This window comes from Papilio polytes, unplaced genomic scaffold (assembly GCF_000836215.1).
Source record: "Papilio polytes unplaced genomic scaffold, Ppol_1.0 DF822289.1, whole genome shotgun sequence".
Classification (NCBI taxonomy): Eukaryota; Metazoa; Arthropoda; class Insecta; order Lepidoptera; family Papilionidae; genus Papilio; species Papilio polytes.
In genome coordinates, this window is record NW_013526915.1 from 973,376 (window position 1) to 995,156 (window position 21,781).

Here is a 21,781-nt window from a genome sequence, read left to right on the forward strand (position 1 = left end):
TTTGTCAGGTAGCTTACGCGCTGCCATCTTGTTGAATATTAACGCCTAGTGGAATATATTGCATGAGTTTTTTGCTTTCGACGGTTCAACATTCAATATACTTTAGTACTAAAACTTTGATATATTTCTGACATCTGTTAAAAGGACTGTGGAAAGTGTCATAGTTATAGATCTTGTAGTAATCGTGTCTGTAATTGACTTGGTTATGTCATTAACCATTAGGTTTAGATTTTTCAAATAGAATTAAATGAGGCGACATTATTATATGAGTGTTTAGTTAATGGACATTCGCTGCATATTTCCCTGCGATTTATTTAGGTATTCATTGGAGCGAAACTACTATAATGGTTTCCCGGTCACAGTCTACGTAGTTCCCTTTAACAAATATATCTAGAGATCTGAATTTTGCGTTCAAACATGAATAAAGTAAACACAATAATATTTAAAAATATAGTCTTAGTTTAATAAACTAAATTAGGTAAATTTGAATGAGATTTAAGTTGTAAATAAGCAGACAACTGCTATGCATTGAATATATTTTCTTAAGGAAAGAAAAAAATTTGAATTGTAAATTGTTATATTTTAAAAACAAGATGAAATAAATTTAAATATAATGTTGTGACACATTTGAAGGGATTTACGGTCCCAGTGAACCTGTTACTTTTCCGGATAAAGTTATGGCGCTACAGCAAAATAGAAAGTTTTCTACTTGTGCATTCGCGGAATGGATTACTGTAGCGTAGGCATGCGTCATGTAACTCAACATGTTATATTTCAAGTGGATGAAACCATTTGAAACAAATTTATGTTTTACATACATTTTCCGGCTCGAAGGACCAAACGATTTAGAAATAAGGTTATTTTTAACGGAGACATGTGTATTGGTAAAATATGTACAGAAAAAGACATAGAAAATATGATGATATCGACAATGTGTTCTAATTTCAAATAATTTAATTTCTTCTTCTTTTCTAATGGCTTAAGACCTAAAACATGTAGGAACTCCTTGAACATATTGCATTAAAATATTTTCTCCTATTAAATATTATATTGAAATACCTTTTCAAGAAATCTGTACTACTAATATTTTTAATGAAGAATATTTATGCAGAGTTGAGAGTAGAGTAGAGAGTGTTATTAGAAATGATTGATCAAAAAATTGGAAATAAATATTGTTTCAAAGGTATTCAAAACTTTTGTCAATATATCTCTCATAGGTCCCTACCATAGTTTCCATAGTTCTTAGTTCCTTATTTGGATAAAATATGTGCCAGATCACAGACGGTGGAAATAGCGTTTCGTATGTCAATAAGTGTGGTAAGGCTTGTATGTAAATCAGAAGCGAGATTGATTTTCCGTTCGGAATTCCGGTACGTATGCAATGGCGCTGAATAACAATGTGGTTAGATATGATTCGGAGCTTTGCAGACTTGAAGGTAGCTAGAAAAATATTTTCATAGATGTAAATGAGAAAATATTATGTTCTGTTTGCAGATAATGGTAATTTGTAATTTTTTTCCAGCCTTATACAAATTTCGATTTTGTTTTTTTATAGTATAAGTGAGATATTAAGACAGGTAACCTTTTTTATTTTTTTTTTGTTGGTCATGTTAACTTATAAAACTATTTGAGCAACATATTTTATTGCTAAAGTAGTTGAACTTTGTTTCATTTTTTCCCCGATATAAGAACAAGGACAAGTTTTCTTTCAAGTTGACGCTTTTTCGTTGAGGAAATTTTATTCTTTACTTGAAACTTGAGAACATTTTGCAGACAAATTGTGTTATAAGTTCTTCCAAGTGGAGTATACTTCGTATAAAATTACTCGCACAGTAAGTTTTCACATTACATTAAAGTTGGTGGTTATTTGAATACTTATTCTGACACTATTATTTTCGAGTTATTTATTACCATCTTTTGGATAGGCGACCAGAGTTTACGCAGCAGATAAAAAAAGATTTATCATAAAGTTTGTTCTAAAAATATTTTTGTGATCGTTTTCTTAAAAACAATTGCAGGAAATGTACCTTTAAAATATGTACCTTTGAAAAGGGCAGTAAATCCATTAATTTTATGTTTATTTTATCATGGCCTTTTATGATATCTAGTCTTAAAGTGTTTTTTTTTAATTCACGTAGTTTTCCGAGATTTTCAATTCCAATAAAAATGCATTAGAATTCAAAGAATGTGACCATTCGATAGATATACGATACCAGGCTTACAGACTTTAACAAAGATTTACTATGTTGGTTGTGTTACGAGAAAGTACTAAAACAAGATTACCTCAACAACGTCCAAGGTCAATCTTCATTACGTGTACATTGTTAAATTATGCATGGAAGTTCCTTCTTCCCTGGTAAGTGCTCAACTCGCTAATTATTTTACGCACTAATTTTGTTAGCTCAAGATTTACCGCTAGCTTTTTTCTCTTTATTAAGGACGAGACGTGCAGAATGTTAACTTTGTTGTGAGTGACTGAAATGAGAAATTCTTTGACAAAATTTATATAAGCAAATTAAAATATAGAATAAGATTTTTATAAGAGGTTGTTTTAAGTGTATTTTGAATGGGTTCTAGAGAAATTTATGTAAAGTTTTGCAATAAAAATGCTTCTTTTGACACGGTGTCGTCTTTGAACCGAAAGTTCACGTGCGATCATTTGGTCGTTTGCACCGGACGGTATATCGCTCGTTTTATTGCCCAACTTAGCTCCACTACCGCCGGATGATTTGTTACCGTTTACGATCTAAAGTTTTTATATTGCGGTTCTCTTATATCCAAAGTGTAGATCATAAAGAACAGACGAGGACGTTATGTCGGCTATCATTTTTATTATTTGAAGAAAATATTTTTTTAATATCTTTAAATATTTTATTGTTCAACCGACTGTTTTTATCTACATTTTTTTAATTCTACAATAATGTTTTGTATTTTTAAGTATGTTTATAATTGAATATTTGTTGCAAGTGATCCGATATATTAGAGAATTTTCTCAAAATTATTGTAGTCGGTAGAAATTCCAGTCTATGTTATTTTGAGTGAAGCAAAAAGCAAAGGGCGCGTCGAAGTGCGGATTATTGCGGCCTTGTTTTTGTTTGTTTGTAATATGCGGAACGGAATTACGAGTTATTACGGAACTTTTGCTTGGATTTCGTCGGTGTTATGGTTTTTAATGTTTTTCGCATTACGATTTACTTCATGCTCTAGATTTACTAAGCCTTTTAGTATTATATTATTTTTAATAAATGACTAGATTTTTTTTGATTATATCAGTTACTTTAAACTTATGATTTACTAAACTAAGCAATGTCACATATTAATGAGGTATGAAACGTAATGTTGTATTTTTTTGGGCAGTAATCTGAAACGAATGTTATCAGACACTTATACTTAATACTTTGTGCTGTGTCTGTAAATTTATTCCGATTTTCAACATCGAGATTTCTCGATTCAGAAAATATATAATGAAGCTTAAATGTTCGATAGTGAAAAGGCTTTGGGGTATGAATTTCCTCTCTCTTTATTTATTCAGATTGGATACAGAACCTGTAAACGTGTTTGCGTTGCGTTCAATATACGATGGACGTTTACTCTTAATGTTTTATTTTTAATCTACAATATAAAAAAAAATACTTTGAATACAATATATATTCTACTTGGAAAATGAGACAAGAATATTTTTTATGGAATCAGTTCGTATTGGTTTGAACATTCGCTTTTATAATTTTAATATTATGTCCATCTTTAATGACTGTTCCAAGCACTCTATATCACTGTCATTACCTAATGAAAGTACAAGAGAAACATCTTAAACAAATCTCGAGTTTCTTTAACAAATGTTTCGTTTTTAAAGGGCCCTTAAAGTCTAATTTAAATTCGTAATTCACTCGTTGTTCGTAATCGAAATACGTGACTATATTAATTCGGAGTTCCTAAAGTTATTTCAATTTAAAATTACTAGAAAAAATAGGTTTGAAAATGATTTTAAAAATCGAATGTGTATTTAAAAACAAGTGCTTTTATTTGTGGTCAATAAATTCAACAAGTTTGAATCGTTATCTTTTCTCGGATTATCAGTAAAAAGTAAAAAGAAAAAGCAAATGCGGTCTTATATGTCTCATTGCTAGCCACTGGTCTTTTATCTAAGAGGGAATTGGGGCACAGTCCGCAGCTACGATTAAATGAGATTAAAAGATTTTATAACTTCATGATGTTTTCTTTAAATTGTTTTAAGTATACCGTTTAGCATTTGCTTTTTAGCTTATTTTTTTTAAATACAACTAATGGCAATTTTCAGACAGTTTTATATACATTTTCTATCACTGGCGATGATTAACTATAGTTGTAAATGTTTTAATCTCACAGATCTACAAAGTTTTCTGACCCGGTCAAGTCAAATTAAATTAGAACAGCCAACACGTAACAAGATATTTGTCATATGATAGCTGTCTTATTATGTTTTTTTTTCTTTTATGTCATTTCTATTCCTATCAAGGATTAATCATACTATCAGTAAATATGCTTTTAAATTGTGTTTTATAACATGTAAGCTATTAACGTGTGTGCTGGTGATGTCCACTCCCGTCGGTGATTCGGATAGGACTGCCCTACTGGCATGTCGCTATGACAGTAGACAACAGTGTTGCCATACACTACAGCGTGAATAAATAATTAAATTAGATTAGTTACATGTCATTATTGTACTAATGGGTGCTTTCTTTATATAAGTTTTGGATTATTTTATAAATATGTATTCTTATACACATTCATATTTGTACTTTGCCACCAATTGTCGGAGATAGAACTGCGTTCATCCAGCAATTTAGATAAACAGCCTGCTCCGTCCTTGATGGTCCCCATTCCGTTGAATCACGACCGATCTTGTTACTGACAATGCCTTTTACTTGTCTTGTTTTTATTTGTGGTCGGCCATTTTATCTTTTGTTCTATCCAATCTTACGTTAAATTAGAAATTTGGTAAGTTAATTAACGTCCTATTCAAGATATTTGAGATATACAGTAAATATCATGACAAAGTATTTCTTTATGTTATTAAGGAACGTTATTTAATACCAGACAATGTGAATATGTTATATTCCTCGATTTAACATTACTAAAGATTTAAATAATATAAACGTTGAATAGGACATCGATTACTGGGAAATCAAACAACATGCGTAGTAGACTTAACTTCTGACAGTGGTAGTGCCCGCTTTAACATCTTAGCACTGCAGGGCCGGCACGCCCGGTGTAATACCACGACCACACAGAAGACAGGCGTGAAATGGAAGCAATTCCGTGTTTCGTCTGATGCGTGTGGTGCCAGAGGCCTAATTTAAGTCCTTTTTCCTTTCCATCCTTTTCATAAGAGGAAAGGATGGGAAGGAAAAGTGGATTTGACGGTGGAGGAGACGTATAGGAAGGGGGAATGTACTCTTTATGTGCGTCTCCTCATCCGTCAATTAAGGGTAGGCAACGCATCTGCCATTGCGGATGTTTATGGGCAGCGGTCGCTTTCCATTTCGGTGGATTCAGATGGCCGCTTGCTCGTTTGCCACCTTATATTATAAAAAAAAAAACTTCACACATTGACATAGTAAATATAGAAATCGCAAGTTAATGATACACTTAATTAAAATTTTAATGCAGGTTTTCCAATAAGATTTGTTGAACAATAGAACAATAAAATGTATGTATTATTCTTTCCTACAACTCAATACTATTGTATCAAAGTTATTGAATAAATATAAAAAAGATAATTTTGCTCAATGAAAGAATCTTTTAGAAAACTTAGACATCGAAAACCGAGCTAAGCTTATGTAGGAAGTTAAATGAGCCGATTCGCCGGCGTTTAATCCTTCATTAAACTTTGCCAAGCGAAAGACCAAGGATTAATGAATAGGCACCACGGATACCACGATTGGCCGAAATGCAATGGACTTGTAAAACAAATCTATATTTTGTTCCTACTTTATAAAAATTGTATGCATTTAGATTTAATTATTGCAATGTAAAATGTAACACATAAAAAAAGAAAATCTATAATTTTGTACTATTATTATAAACAGGAAAGATTTTTATTATACGTTTTTGCGCAATTTCAATACGTATAATAAGTACGTACTGGGCCGAATTTAATTCTTGCACCGTTAGAAAAGTTTATCTGTGAGTAACAAAGACTATATATTTTTATTTAATCCACCCAGACGAAGTCACCAGTAATAGTTAGTATGCAATGAAATGAAACAATAAGCCAGCATAATGTTATATTAACTTGATATTTGGGCTTGTTTGTGCATCTTAAAAGAAATAATTGTATTGTGTTTGTTGTTGTGTGTGTTTGAGTTTTCAACAGAGGTTTATAAGTACCAACTTAGGTTTTCCTAAGTTTCAAGGGAATAAAACTTAAGTTACGTAGTTTGGAAACGAATTTCTTGATGTTATTGAACCAAAAGCATTTACGAATGGTTAGTAGCTGGGAAACCGGCCTTAAGTACTTTTTGTGTCTACGAGTGAACGTTGCGCTTTATAATAACTGCATTGCTGTTTTAACGATATCCAGATGGCTTAGCACTGAACACATAAAATATGACTGCTATCAAAACTACGGTAACAAAAATACAGTAAACATTCGACGTCTTAAGGTATTTTATTACGACTAAGAATCTTATAAATATTTATCGTAAGTGCTACTAAAATGTTTTGATTGAACTTCGTAGTGCGTAAGTCAACAGAACTGATATAAATGTCTACTGCGAATCGAAGTGGAGATTGTTTTTCCGATTGGGGATTTTCTGGCGTTAGGAATATCGGTCGTTGAAAAATTGATTTGTTGGTTAGGTCAGAGCTGTATTTTGTTGCTATTGCGAAAGTTAAAAAATCCGATTCGATGTGATTAAATGATAATCTTAAACTAGTCAGAAACATAAGTAGGTTGTTTGTGGTTAGCAATAAATTGTATAAAAACACGAGGGATGTTAATTATAGTCGTTACAAGTTTCACTTTTTTATTGTAGAAAGAAAGACTGAAGTTTAGAATTGTCTTTTTATCGATGGTTTTTGTTCCTTACTATTTATGTGTCATATTATTGTATTACTAGCAAAAACATTATGATTTCCTTCATTTAATGAACAAATGTTGGCCACTTATAGCCCTCTGTGCAAACAATTCACGAACATAGTACATCGTTAGATAAACATCAAACGTCGTCGAGATTCGCCTTTACCATAAATCATCTGTAGTGTGGGATTGTCAATGTTTTGTTATTAATTTATCATCTTTGTTAGGAAAACTTTACGTCTTTAGCTTGGTTTAGATTTAAAGTTTAAGGGCTTGTCCCACCACTGGCTGATAGAGGCTCAGATAGCTTAATAATGACGTCACTGTCAGATAAGGGAACAACATCCGATATTTCCGATATTTTCCGTTATCAGAAAATTTGTTGGGATAGGCCCTTAGTCTATTTTCTAACACTCAAACTTCTCACATTATTTTTTAATTGGTGTTTCATATGTAATTTATGTATATGGGTATACTGAATTAAATATAATAACAAACTTCCCTTTAATATTAAGAATTTCATGTCATGTTGTAATCTAAAGTTCGCGTAGAAAAATATGTGACAATTAATTTCAATTTGATGAATGTATCATTAATCTAAAAGTTAGAAAGTAATTTTCTTTACGATATCGAAAGAAAACTTTAAACAAAGCAAAGTTAAACTTTGTTACAAGTTGTCGCGTGTTCGTCGCTGAAAAATTTTATTCTTTATATGTTAGAACATTTTATACTCAAATTGTGTTACAACTTTTCTCGAGTAACCGTAGCATACTCTGAGAATTTAAAAGTAACCTAAACGTGAAATATAAAATGCAACTTTGACCTGAACTTTAACTTAAAAATTGTATTAGATTTATAGTTAGTTTTCAACGAAATATAATTACATAAGTTTTTAATTAAATGTATTTTAATTTATAAACTACAAGCAGTACTTTTATTTCATGCCTTATATCAGTTTGGTAAGATACGAGTTTTTTTACCACGATTGTTCAGTCAGCCCGTGAACATGACAACACGATAAATTACATATGAAACACCAACTAAAAATTAATGTGAGAAGTTTAGGTATTAGAAAATAGACTGAGGGCCTATCCTACCATATTGTAAATTGTCTGATAACGGAAAATACGGAAATATCGGATTTTGTTCCCTTATCTGACAGTGACGTCATTATTAAGCTATCTGAGCCTCTATCAGCCAGTGGTGGGACAAGCCCTAAAACTTTAAACCTAAACCGCGTCGCGTGTTGACGACACGATGTCGATGACACGACGACTCGTCGTAAAAACCCTGTATCTTAGGAACATTACATTAAAAACCACGACAGTTTAAAGTTCACATTTTCCCAAACCAACTTTCGTTAATTATATTATCTGTTTTATCATCTAATTTCATCATCTTCCTTATTCCCGTAGGGTCGGCGCAACAGGTTTTTGTCCTCCACATAACTCTATCATACGTCATCTTAGTCATCACTCCCTTTTTGATCATGTAACCTTTTACGCAATCCATACATCTTTGTCTACGTCTAAATTTCACATCTAATATATGATATAGAATTGATTAGTTAATGATTTCATAGTTAGATTATTAGTTTACGTAATATTATGACGTTATCCTCTGGGGGTAAACAACGACGTTCAATATTGAGTGAATAATGAATAACGGTTACAGTGCGCTGGGGAAATAGACGTCGATCTTGTTTAATTGAGACGGAGCGCTCGGACGGTACAATTCCTACTGATTAATTCTTTCGATAAGCGAACCGAAGATGACTTAATTAAATGCATCCAATAGGGGTCACACTTTTAATTAAAATTGTATGCTTGGATGTTTCTGGCAACATTTCTTAGGTTGGCAACATTTTTCCTATGTACACACGTTTCAAGCAAGCAATGAGACCACATTTTCCATTCTTTTCCTAGGTGTTATTTGATGTGATGTTTACAATTAGACATTTTAAGTTTTTTTTTTGAATAAGTAACAAATCAAAATAGCAGTTTTTAAAAGTTTTTTTTAATTATACATTCAACGTTTTAATTTAAATATATAAAAAGCTACAACGTAATTTAAATGAAAATACTAATTCACAACGTGACTTGGGATTGTTAGGAGCGAGAGAAAATCCGGCCTCTTCAAGCCCTGCCCTGTCCGCAGGCAACGTAAAGTGGCACTGAAGAGATTATCGCGGGACTATTTTGTTTATTACTGTATTGTGAATTTTATGTTTAGATTTCTTATTTTTATCCAATTAACATGTAATTTTTGTAAATGTAAGATAATTTATTTTTCTTATAAACATTATAATTGTAATCAGACAACATTTAACAAAGAATTGTGTTCCTGTGTTTTTAAGAAAAATTAACAACTTATTTTACAAGCACAAATAATAGACGTTTAAAGTAACCAGTTTATTTCTCTTAAAAATGTTATTGCATAGAAATGTATTAATATGTTATTGTGTAAAACATTACTTTAATGAATTACGTTGATGAGTTGTTCATCTTCATCATCATCACCGCCATCATCATCACCATCATCATCATCATCATCACCAGCTTGCCCTTGTTCCTATTGAGGGACGGCACAGTAAGTGCACTCGTCCAAACATCTCTATCTGAATTTACTCCTTTCTTAAGTCTTATCTTTCTACTTTCTTAGGCCTTTCTCCTCAAAGATTTGTTGTTTTTATTATAAAACCAACATTAATTACTACTATAAATTTTTACTTGCATCTGAGGTAACAATCTAATTTTTCATTTCGCCGCGGCGTCGGACACAAAGCGCAATTTTAATGCAATTTTGTGCAGCATCGCCAAGAGCTTGCTATTTTTTACGTGGCGAGACTCCAGAAATAGTGGCAAGGTGTCGACAAGATTAATATATACTTAGCTTTAATATCCACTAAACAGTAACATAAATAAACTTCTTACTAATATCTCACTTGTTATTAACATAAAAAATGCGAAAGTTTATATGGATGGGTGTTTATTAGAGTTTATAGTCTAAACTGCTGAATGTATTTTGATAAAATTTGGCATAGATGTAAAGTAAAGCTTGGAAGAACACATAGCTACTTACTTTTTTTAATTCCACGCGAACGGACGGGCATAAGCTAGAAAACTAAAACTAAACTAACTAAACTAAACTTTTATTTAAACTAAAAATAACCAACAATCAGTATTACTTTTGCTTATTATTTGGATGATCATTATAAATTTGTCGCATGAAAAATAACCTCTCTGAAAACGTATTTCATTAAAATAAACTTGTAACTTACTGAAATGTTTATTTTTCAGGTTTCTGCGACATTACTGGTGCTTATCCATCTATCTATGAACGTTTTGGAAGAGGGGCTAGCAGTTAACCCAAGTAAGTATTATTTACATCTTGTGCTTATTACTATGGTTTGAATATACTGAGAGAGCTTACTTGTTACCAACAGCGCGGCAGCCAAAAGTACACTTACATTCGTTGTAACATATTTATTAAATTATATACATTATATTTGCTTTAAATCTATCCCAATTACATCTTTTCTCATTGACATAGCGCTGTTCTTTTGTTTTTACTACGCCTTTTAATATTTAAATAAAGTCTTGGTGGCCAGTATGCAATTTCTTTGGCTGTATACAAACTCCTTGCTAGCCATAGAGGTTGGATTTTACACTGTACAGAAAGAGCCTAGTTATTTTGTCTCTAATATAAGATTACTTTAGGTTAATTTTATTTATATTTATTAATCCTAAAATGTATGTCTTCGCACTGACGCCTGTTTATCCAGGCAATGTTGATGCGAATAAATAGAGTGGACACTGATCCTTGTTAGTACAACGTTAAACAAAATAACCATCGATCGAATTGCAACCTTGAGTGTATGACAATGAAGCTCCTTTTCAATTAACACAGTGTTCATATACAGAAGGTGATTATGGTTCCGTGTTTGAGTAAAGAACCCTTGTTATTGTAAATGGGTCGAGAAATTTTTAGAAGAATTTTGATTTTTTCACGTAGGTACGCATTTTTGCATTATATAATCGACGATAGTCCTTTAAACTCCGAGAAAAACTAACTATCTCATATTGCTATAATTATGTAAAATTTTATATGAATATTTAATTTGTATCGAATAGACATTGAAACTTTTAGTGTCTAAAATAAACATGTGTGTTCGAATGCACAATAAAATATGCTCGCACCGTTTCTACAACTCACAAACGAACTGGGTCATTGGATAAAAAAGAAATTTACCTAACTATAAGCCATAAAACCACCAGGTGTAGGTTGAAAAATAAAAAGAAAAATATTTTTAATTGTTTCTAAAAATTTCATATAGTAATAGTGACAAGTTGTTTAGTTGCCTGTGATCCTATTGGTTTGAATCGGCCACTTTATTTACTAAAATTTGCTTTATGTAATTGAAATTTTATTAGATAAATACATGAGTCTGTCAAATTGCTATTCTAGCTGCTGCTCGCGACTTCACTCGCGTGAAATCAAAATATATATTACTTACAGATATATTACCTTTCTAATGGTGTAAGATTTTTTAAAATCGGCCCAGTAGTTGAGTTATTTCAATACATACAAAAATACAAATCTTTTTTAATATTAGTATAAATATAGATAAAACATGTTAAATAAGAGCAAAATAATAAAAAATCATTCTTCTATTCGAGTACTTCGAGTTTGAGCGGTGTTTTGGCTTTCGTGCTAGTTAATTTTTAAAACAGCAACCGAACGCTGAAAATGTAAAGCACTTCATGAAAATAGAACGACTAAGCGATATTCGAGTGGTTGGTGTTACACCTGTTTTGAAACTAAAAGACCGGAAATACGCATGTGACTCACAATTGCATGCCAGTTACTGGCACGTGGCTGCTACATTCAAGTATCTAGCACGACATTTAATATTACAGCAGTAAGAGTGCGCGCACACCTGAAACTAAACTATCGCACAACTCTTTAGACTCGCTTTGATTCCTATGAGTTCGCGAAGGTGCGGACAGTATTCAATTTTTAGTTGTGCAACTAAACTGTTGAATTGGCTGCGACACAATCGACAATCGCACAACAGTTTTGCGATAGTTTAGTTAAAGTTGTGTATGTATAAACGCATCGTACTAATAGTTGGCACGCCAGTTGGAGTAGTACTCCATTTTACTGGCATGTGTACTCGTATTTCCACCTTATGTTCTGTGGTTTGAACTATTTCGGAAAATGTTACTTTTCAATAATAAAGTTATCTAAATATCGACTTCCAGTTGGAGATCAATTTTACATAAAAATATTTATTTACAAACAAAAATCCTTTGCTTTTTAGACAGGTTTCATCTGAAAAGATTAATTAAAATATATGATAGCATCAGTAATGTAATTTAACCATCAAAATTGTAACATAGAAGGATTGCAAAGATTAATGATGATTGTTCCTTACTACATATCCGTTCATTTCTTACAGCAAAATGTTACTTTGAAATTTCCCGTGCACGTGACGATAGCAAGTTATTTCAACTCCATATATTACGTGTCAACGAACTAAAGATTACTTCGTTTAGTTTATTTAACTTTAAATATATCACACTCTTATGATTAAAATCAATTTAATAAGCTAAGTTACAATACAACGAACATGTACAGAACACTAATTTTTGTCCGCGACTTCGTCTGCGTATAATTTAAAAAAAAATAGTTAGTGAATGTATTCTTCCAGCATATTTTCTACATCTGAGCCAAATTTTATCGACATTTATAGAGCGGTTCCGGAGATATCTTCAAACAAACGTCTATCCATCCATCTAAACTTCCTTTTTTATATTATTAGTAAGATAGTAAGATTGTCTGGCCTGGATGTTTAGCTAAAAGATGTAAGAATGATATATAACAATTAGACACAAAGAAATTACATATTTTTCAAGGTTATAAAATCTAAATATTAAAAGTAATTTATTAAAACGTCTTAAAACTAATGAAGTTATATCTGAGTATACAAAATAGCTTTCACGTTTCATAAATAACGGAAACAAATGGATTAAAGCTTTATTGTAATAGTCTCGAAACTTCTATCCGCGAGAGGTCGTTTTTGTAACAGAGACAGAATCTCCAGCGGTAATAAGCGAGAGTGCCTGGTCGTCGTAAAATTAAATATGAATGTTACCATATAACTGCTTTTTTCTTACTTCAAATTGGAGCTTGTAATCCACTTCACTGTATTTTTTACGTTTCATACAAGGTCTTATTTTACCGCAATGCGCTCTGTGGTCACTGCAAAGCGTTGGAAATTATTAATGTGTTTCCACGAGTTGTGTTCTAGACACCAGTATTGAGGGCAGAGCAATAATTAAACACCGTCACTGGAACCTCTCTTGAAACTGTAAGGTCTTTGTACGGCATTTCTATGACAGTAGTCACTGTTTATGGCTATACACTGTCTTAGAGCTGGTGCTTTTTTGATTAATCTATCGCACAACTGTTGTGCGATTGTCTTGCATTGTTTCGCAGCCAATTCAATTTTTTACACATGTAGGAATCGAGTAGTGTGAGCCCTTCCATGAGCTCGTAGGAATCAAAGCAAGGCTAAACAGTTTTGCGATAATTTAGTTTCAAGTGTGCGAATGCTCTTAGAGTGATAGAGATACAGTCAAGTTGTATAATGTAATATCTTCGATCTAAGTTAAGGCTATTTACTCACTTCTTACTGACAATAGTCGAACTGTTTGATTATTCTGTTAAAATTCTCAGAATTGAGCGTCTGTAGCGGGCTTAATTGACAAACTCTACACTACATCAAAACGAACTAAAAATATACATGAATCCTAAAAGACGTCAAAATTGACGTAATTATTAACAAGATCTAGTGGTATAAAATTTTCTTTCTTAGTTTATCATTAGACATTTTTATCTGTCGTCATCTAAAAAAGCATTACGTACAGAACTCAATATCATGTCAATTCGTAAATTCACGTTTTATTAAACAAGTCGGTGACAGTAACATCACCGTGTAAACATAACAAAAGAGGTGATTTCACCTTCACAACGATCATAAACGCTAACAAGCTTGTCCTCTGCACGAACAGAAACGTTATCACTGAACGTTAACACCAACACAAAACATAACATCTTGTTTTAAAGAATTTAAACATAAACATTGCATAATAGTACTAAAGCCTTATAAAATAAAAAAAATAAAAAAAAAACTCTAATTGCTTTTATATTTACTGTAGAGATCTATTCTATAATCGTTTACTGTAAAATAAATTCCTTATTGGCAAAAGTCTGGAGCTCACGAAAGCTTTACGTGCTTTATTGTAGTCAGTAACTGTTAAGTAAGGGATATTTTCCTTCATAGAAACTGTAAGCGGAAAACTTTCAATCGTAATTCACTAAAGTCTGTCTCGTAAAGCTTTAAGTTCGGCCGGATTCACTCGAAGCAAGATCAAAAGGAAGCGTTAGAACTCTCTAGCAATAGTTTCAATTAGCCACGGCTGTGTTCTTAACTAGAACTAAGATTAAGCTCTCGAATGTGTAGACCGAACTCAATTCACGCTACGCTTTACGCTGCTTTGTGTAAGAAATGTGAGTTTTGTAAACATTTTGAAACTTAATTCAACCTCTACAGTACGTGATGAATTTTACACTGTAAATTTTATTTTGAGTATGTATTATTACTGTTTGAAATGCTCGATCAAAAAAATATGGTTTTAATTAATTTTAAGAGCTTTTGTTAAAGTTCACTTAGGTTGTTTTGTTTACTACAGTTATGTTTACATATTAAAGTGAATTTTAATTGTGCGGCAACTAAAAGGTTAACGGGAGGTTAAGGCTATGCTATAAAACCATTGCTAAGAGGTAATCTAACTTTCCTCGATAGATATATTGAGGCAAGGATTAAAAGTACATTATGTTACGTCGCGTGTTAATATTTAAAGGCGTGGGGAGAAAACAACATCTGTTTTGTTTCCCAAGCGATATCAAAATAGACTTCGGCATATCCACTCTAACTTTTAGGTGAAGGGCAAACAAAATTTTATGGAAACATTCATATGATTTTAATGTATTTATGTTAATTTTTAATTACTATAGTTAACTATTTTTTTAAACAATTTGAATCGGTTTTTAGACTAATCTTACTTCTTACTAATATTATAAAGGCGAAAGTTTAGATGGATGGATAGATGGATGTTTCTTTGTTAGAGTTTGTAGCCTAAACGGCTAAAGAGATCTCGATGAAATTTAGCATAGATGTAGAGGATAGTCTGGAAGAACACAAAGGCTACTCACTTTTGTTTTTTTTTTTAATTCCGCGCGGACGGAGTCGCGGGCGAAAGTTAGTTTTAAAATAAATGTGATTGAGTATATCATATTTAAAAAAATGTGGTTAAGATTTTTATTACAGATACGGACTACTATATAGAAAGTAATTTGAGCTTTTTACCTACTAAGTTACGCTGCAAATAGAACATTACAATAAAATATTTTTTAAATTCAATTTAAGCAAAACTATAAATGCACACAACTAATTATCGTTGCGTTGAACAACAGTTTATGTAACTTGAAATTAAATCGAAGGATCTAGCTACAAGCCAAAATTCCAATCGGCAACTAATTTACATCAGATTTCAATTTAAATTCTAGTCCAATGTAACTAGTGCAGTTATCTTACTTGTTCAACGAAGTTCGCTCGAATGCATTGGACCGTGCTGCATCTTTGTAAACGGCTGCTATTATACAAATGCCAGATGCTGTTACATTATAGTGAGCAACTTTAGTTCCTGTTACTATTTTTTTACAAGGACTTTTATGCTGACATAAACAGTCCACGAAGAACGTAGACGTAGTTCTACGAATAATCGTAGACGCAGTTCTACGAATAAATGTAGACAAAGGTCTACGGCTACATAAAAAGTGAGTGAGTACAACAAGCATACAGTTTGAAAGATTTTAATTTGGTATAAAAGAAATTAAAATGTCACCTCCAGTTCACAATTATCAATTAGTAAATGTAGATATAAAAATGGAAAAGAATTACGGAAAGTATGGATGGATTTTGTGAAAGAGGATATGCTTAAGAAAGGAGTGGATTCAGATATGACGGCTGATAGAGAAATATGGAAGAGCAGCACATACTGTGCCGACCCTGCGTAAGGGATAAGGGCAAGTGGATGATGAGATATAAAAATCCGGACTTGACTCAATTAAAACTGCTTTATGCAAATTAGCAACAGAATAATACAAATTTTGAGTCAATTTTTGTTATTGATGTCATTTAATACCTTTTTTGTTCTACTAGCTGAAGACAAGTTTAGTTTTTAAATCAAGTCACGTTATGAAATTCTTATTTGTTATCTCAATCTGAATGCATCGCTTTTACTTACATTCGTTTTATTGCAGAATTTTTATAGCCAGGAACGTTTGAAAGTTATTACACCCATTGTTTGAACAATTTATCTTCCAAAATGCGTTTCGCGTGCAATTTAACGTCTGCAAACAGTGCCGTCGTTACTGAATTGTCTAACTTTGGAAAAAATGCATTCATTGTATATTTATACTGTTATGACACTATCTTTTAATCATCTTACCCCATATATTTTAAATGATACTGCGATAAATTAAAACATATGTAAAACTGGCTGTTGCTCCCGACTTCATCCACGTGGAGTTGAAAAAAATACCCAATGTTACTCAGCGATAGCACAGATTTTTCTTGATGCCAGAATTATAGAAATCGGCTCACTAGTTTTGGAGTTATTTGAATACATGTAAAATTACAAATCTTATTAATATTATGAAAGCAAAAGTTTAGATGGATGGATGGATGGATGTTTGTTAGCGTTTGTAGCCTACACGGTTAAACGGATCTCCATGAAATTTGGCACAGGTTTAGAACATAGTCTGGAAGAACACATAGGCTACTTTTTATCCCGGGAATAGTTACGGTTCCCGTGGGATTCATTAATTTCGTTTTTTAATGTTTACTCGATCATTCTGCAACGGTTCAACATATCTTATTGAAATTTGGCACAGATATAAAAACAAAGTTGTACACATGGGATAAGCTTCATCCCCGAGAAATGTCCGGTTCCCGAGGGATATGTAGCTTTTTGTAATTTATATAGTTCGTATGTTTTCTAATACCACGCGGACGAAGTCGCGGGCAACAGCTCGTGTTAGTATAGATTTAAACATGTTTAATTTTAATTGAGTTTAAATCTTCATTTATGCGATGCAATGCAATTAAGTACTTATTAACGATATGTCGTAACACAAAAAAGGGAACTCATTTCGAAAGTATTTTTATTGTACGTAAGTGTGTTCGAAAGTATATTTATATATACACTAGCTTCGCTCGCTCTTCGCTCGAGACTCTTTCCGCATGGTATTAAAAAAGAAAAGTGAGTAGTCGATGTGTTCTTCCAGACCATCCTCGTCATCTATACGAAATTTCATCGAAATTCGTTCAGCCTAAACGGCTACTTTACTACAAACTCTTATAAACATCCATCCATCTATCTCTACTTTCGCATTTATAATATAATATGATGTATGTTTTACATGTACAGTCGTATTACAATACAAAGTAGAGTGTCTCCTGTTATCTTGCCGAGACCTTTACGACGAACAATTGAGGTGGAATAAGAAGCACTCGTAAATTTACTCATAAGCAGTAAAGATGGCAGATAAAGGAAATGAAAGGAGCCCAGGTAACCGAAAGCCGATTATAACCACAAGGGTACCCTGTACACCTGGAAACAGATCTGATCTTTGAATCAATTTCGAATTTATTTCAAAGAAATTATTCAATCGCGTTACTAATTAAAATGTGTATTTTAAGAGTATGTTTTCGTTGTGATAATTTTTTTAACGTCGTACGATTTAGTTTACTTTTTTACTTTAAACAAAAAAGTGACAGATATATTGTCAAATTTATCAAAACAAGTACCATAAAACTAATAAAAAAAGGAATATATCCGACCACGGTTCCACGGAAAAAATAAGTTTGCTCAGGTGTAGAAGTTAAATGTACTGTGACGAATATATATTTCTGTACGAATTTTGTAACGGCATTTTAGTTTGCGTTCCGTTTTGCCATTGCATTTCTTTATTCCGCTGGATGCCGCGGGCTAAACTGCGAACGCACGTTTTTAATTTTTGTTTTTATTGATTTGTCGAATCCACGAGTTCTGTTCGTAATTGATATTTTAGATGAATATTCTGCAAATTATACGGGTAATGAAATACACCTTTATTTTACGAATTACTCTTCGTTATTGAAGGAATTTCATAGACAATGATTATACCATATTGAGTAAAAAAAAAAATAACGTGATGAAACATACGAGTGAAGAAATTCAAAGATATGTGTGAAGTCCACCAACCCGCATGTGCCAGCAGTGTTGACTAAGGTCTAGTCACCTCTTACGTATGGTAGGCTTCGAGCCCCTTGGTGAGGACGAATAGTGAGCTGGTGATGATAGTTGTCTTTGTGTTATTAATTTCTTACTTGCTAGCTGTTGCTCTTAAATATTTGATAGTGATTGTGTTCTGGGTTTTACAATTATAAAGTAGAACCGATTTGGGATCGTATACATTTCTACTCTGAAATCTTTCTCCTCTATAACACACCGTATCTAATTGAAACTATTTCTCGAGAGCACCGCTCTTGATCTCGCTCGAAGCGGATCCGGAATCTTAAAGCTTTACGAGACACGTCTTTAGTGAGTCACGATTTAAAGTTTCGTAGTGTACATTTCTATAAAGGAAATATCATTAATACCGTAAAGGAACAACTTAGATAATAATTTTAAAGATCAAAATATTATTTAATTGTATTGAAGTATGAATAAAATGTTTCACTTCGAAATGTTTTAAAAAATAACTTTTGTTTAACTGATGAGATACGTTAGGGGAAATACAATATTTATGTATCTTACTAATATTATAGTTACGAAAGTTTTCATGGATGAATGGATGTTTGTTAGACTTTGTAGCCTAAAAAGATGAAAAGATTTAGATGAAATCTTGGTTTAGACTTAGAGGATAATCTGAAAGAATACAGACGCTACTCACTTTTGTTTTTTTTTTAATTCCACGCCGATGGAGTCGCGGACGAAAGCTAATTGTTTCATATAAATAAAAAAATGTGATTAATTTAGCTCTCAGATTTATAGTGTGTCTAAATAATTTATATTAGTTTGACAATTCATTTCAAATTTAGTAGGGATGGGTTGTGTAAAATCAGTAATGAATCTTATCGATATTCGATTTTTATTCTTATAGACGTTGGAATCGATAGGATTATAGTTATAACTTATGAATATAGAAAAAAAAACACTGTTTTCTCAAATTAATAATGACTATAACAAATAATGAGAGTAGATAAATGTTTATTACTACTACAGCCGTACGTAATCGAATTGGATTTCGCTATTATTTCTGTCATCGCTAAATTCTCTACACTATAATTAATACTAGAATTGTCCTATAAATTAGTTAATAAGAAAATAATAATTTTAGTTCAGTTTGATAATTATTTAAACCGAATATCGATATTTAATAATTGTACGCTATGCGTGTTTGTTTCGTCACTACGATACCTGTCTATTTAGTACGACATTTGCCTTCATACAAATTGAATTCCATACTTCATATGCGTCATTTATCAAACTAATCTAAATTATTTAGACAAACTATAATGTTCATTTTGCTTGTCAGCATATATAAAATGTAGAGTAGAAATAAAGAAAAAAAAGAAAATAGAATTTCCTGCAACATTGTTGAGACAAGCAGAATGATGCCAGTTTGGTATAAGTGAATTTTAAAATTGTACACGTAGCAAGCGCGAATGAAGATAAGCTATTTGAACGCTCTGAACCACAGACTGCAGTAAAGTGCAACAATGTGGGAACGCGACCTAGTCTTCACGCTCTATGAAAACCGAATCTCTAAAGGTAATTCGTTAGTTAACTTTAGCAGAGTATTTTTAACTCGTATTTTATGTTAATAATTCTCAACGGGAATGTTGGTAACATACCTTAATGTTTAATGCTTACAGATATTCGATAACACTTTATGTTAATTAAACTTAATTTGGAGACATTAACAGTATTCCGCAAAGAATATTGAGACAATTAGGATGTTCATTATAAAATTTAAGTTTTATACTTGACAATGTAAATCACTTGGGCTAGATAAACCTGAAGAGCGGCGGTGGATCAGAAGTTAGAGCACTTGACGTGTAATCTACAGGTCCTGGGTTTGAATCCCGTTATGTACCAACGTGATTTTCGAATTTAATATGTACTGATTTAACCGACGTTCTTACGGTAAAGGAAAAACATCGTGATGAAACTTGCACATATCGGCGAAGAAATTGAAAGATATGTGTGAAGTCAACCAACACGTAGTGGGCTATCGTGGTTGACTAGGTCTAGTCTAAATCTAAGCTAAAGATCTATTCACGTATAGGACGCTGGTAATGATGTTGAGATAAATCTCTCTATTGATACAGTTTCTTTAAATAATATAAACTTAATTACAAATTGCGATACACAATAGGAATATTGAATAAAAAATATTATTATAAGATGTTAACAATAAACGCAGTAAATGGTATGTAAAGACAATCGCAATCACAACTACACTGCACGTTTAAGATACATTTGTTCAGGTGTGAGAGTTTAATGTACCGTGCGGATGTCGGCATGCAGGTTCAATGAGAATATCAACGTAAAACAGTTATTCATCTTATACGCTTTTAAACATTAAAACGCCCTTTTATTGAACACTTATGATAGCATTAAAAGTTGTAAATTGTATATGATTTTGTTTCGATTTACATACCTTTTAATGTTTTGCGTAACATGAAATTATTAAGATTGGATATGGGTACAAAGGTGGAGGAAGACTGAAGAAAGTATGATTGAATTATATGAAAGAGCATATGCTTAAGGAGGGAGTGAATTAAGATATGACGGATGATACAGATGTACGGAAGAGCGTCAAAGGTTGCTGTTGTTGATGATGATGATGATGATGATTATGATGATGATGAATATATATTGAAACTTTAACATTCATCATCTCATTTCGGTAATAGATCCTTTTGTAATGTAAATAACAAATTAAAGTTGCCCTTACACTCCGCTGCCATCTTCACGAAGCTTTAGTTTCTGTTAAGTCATGGATTTAAAGTTACACAGCTCTGTGAGTTCAACCATTACTTGATTCCACTCCAAAGAATACAAGCTGTCTCTGAAACATTTACGATGCTTCTTACTTAAATTAAAGCTTTTGCAGTACTATGTTCCTTAATGCAGTAACTAGTGTAAAAATGTAAAGTAATTATCCTAAAATTATTTATTGCTACAGATCAGTTAAACTGTACGCTATTGATGAAATAATCTTCTCTCAGTAAATAAAAAAAAAAATGCTTGAGTTAGTATAGCACAGTTGAGGTCTGGGTTATAGCCTTGGTTCTACGATAGCTAGAAACAAATGTAAAAATTGAAAGGAGTCAACTAGAATAAAAATGTTGAGATCCTCTACTAACTTAAGAGGGTTATTTATGACAAAACGAATACAGAACTAATTGTAACACAAGTAAATAACATGATAATACTAGCTTTCGCCCGCGATTCCTCCCGCGTGGAATAAAATAAAACGAAAGTAGCCTATGTGTTCTTCCAGACTATCCTCTACATCTATACCAAATGTCATTGAAAT

At 32.2% G+C, this 21,781-nt stretch overlaps 1 protein-coding gene across 1 annotated transcript in view; it reads left to right on the forward strand.

The window, feature by feature from the left end:
* LOC106106175 (deleted in malignant brain tumors 1 protein-like) overlaps nucleotides 1–21,781 on the forward strand; it is a 169,750-nt gene that overhangs the window by 64,319 nt on the left and 83,650 nt on the right. Inside the window, exon 3 of the mRNA XM_013286721.1 lies at nucleotides 10,360–10,432. Coding sequence (XP_013142175.1) covers nucleotides 10,360–10,432 — 73 coding nt within the window. The remainder of the gene's footprint in view (nucleotides 1–10,359; nucleotides 10,433–21,781) is intronic.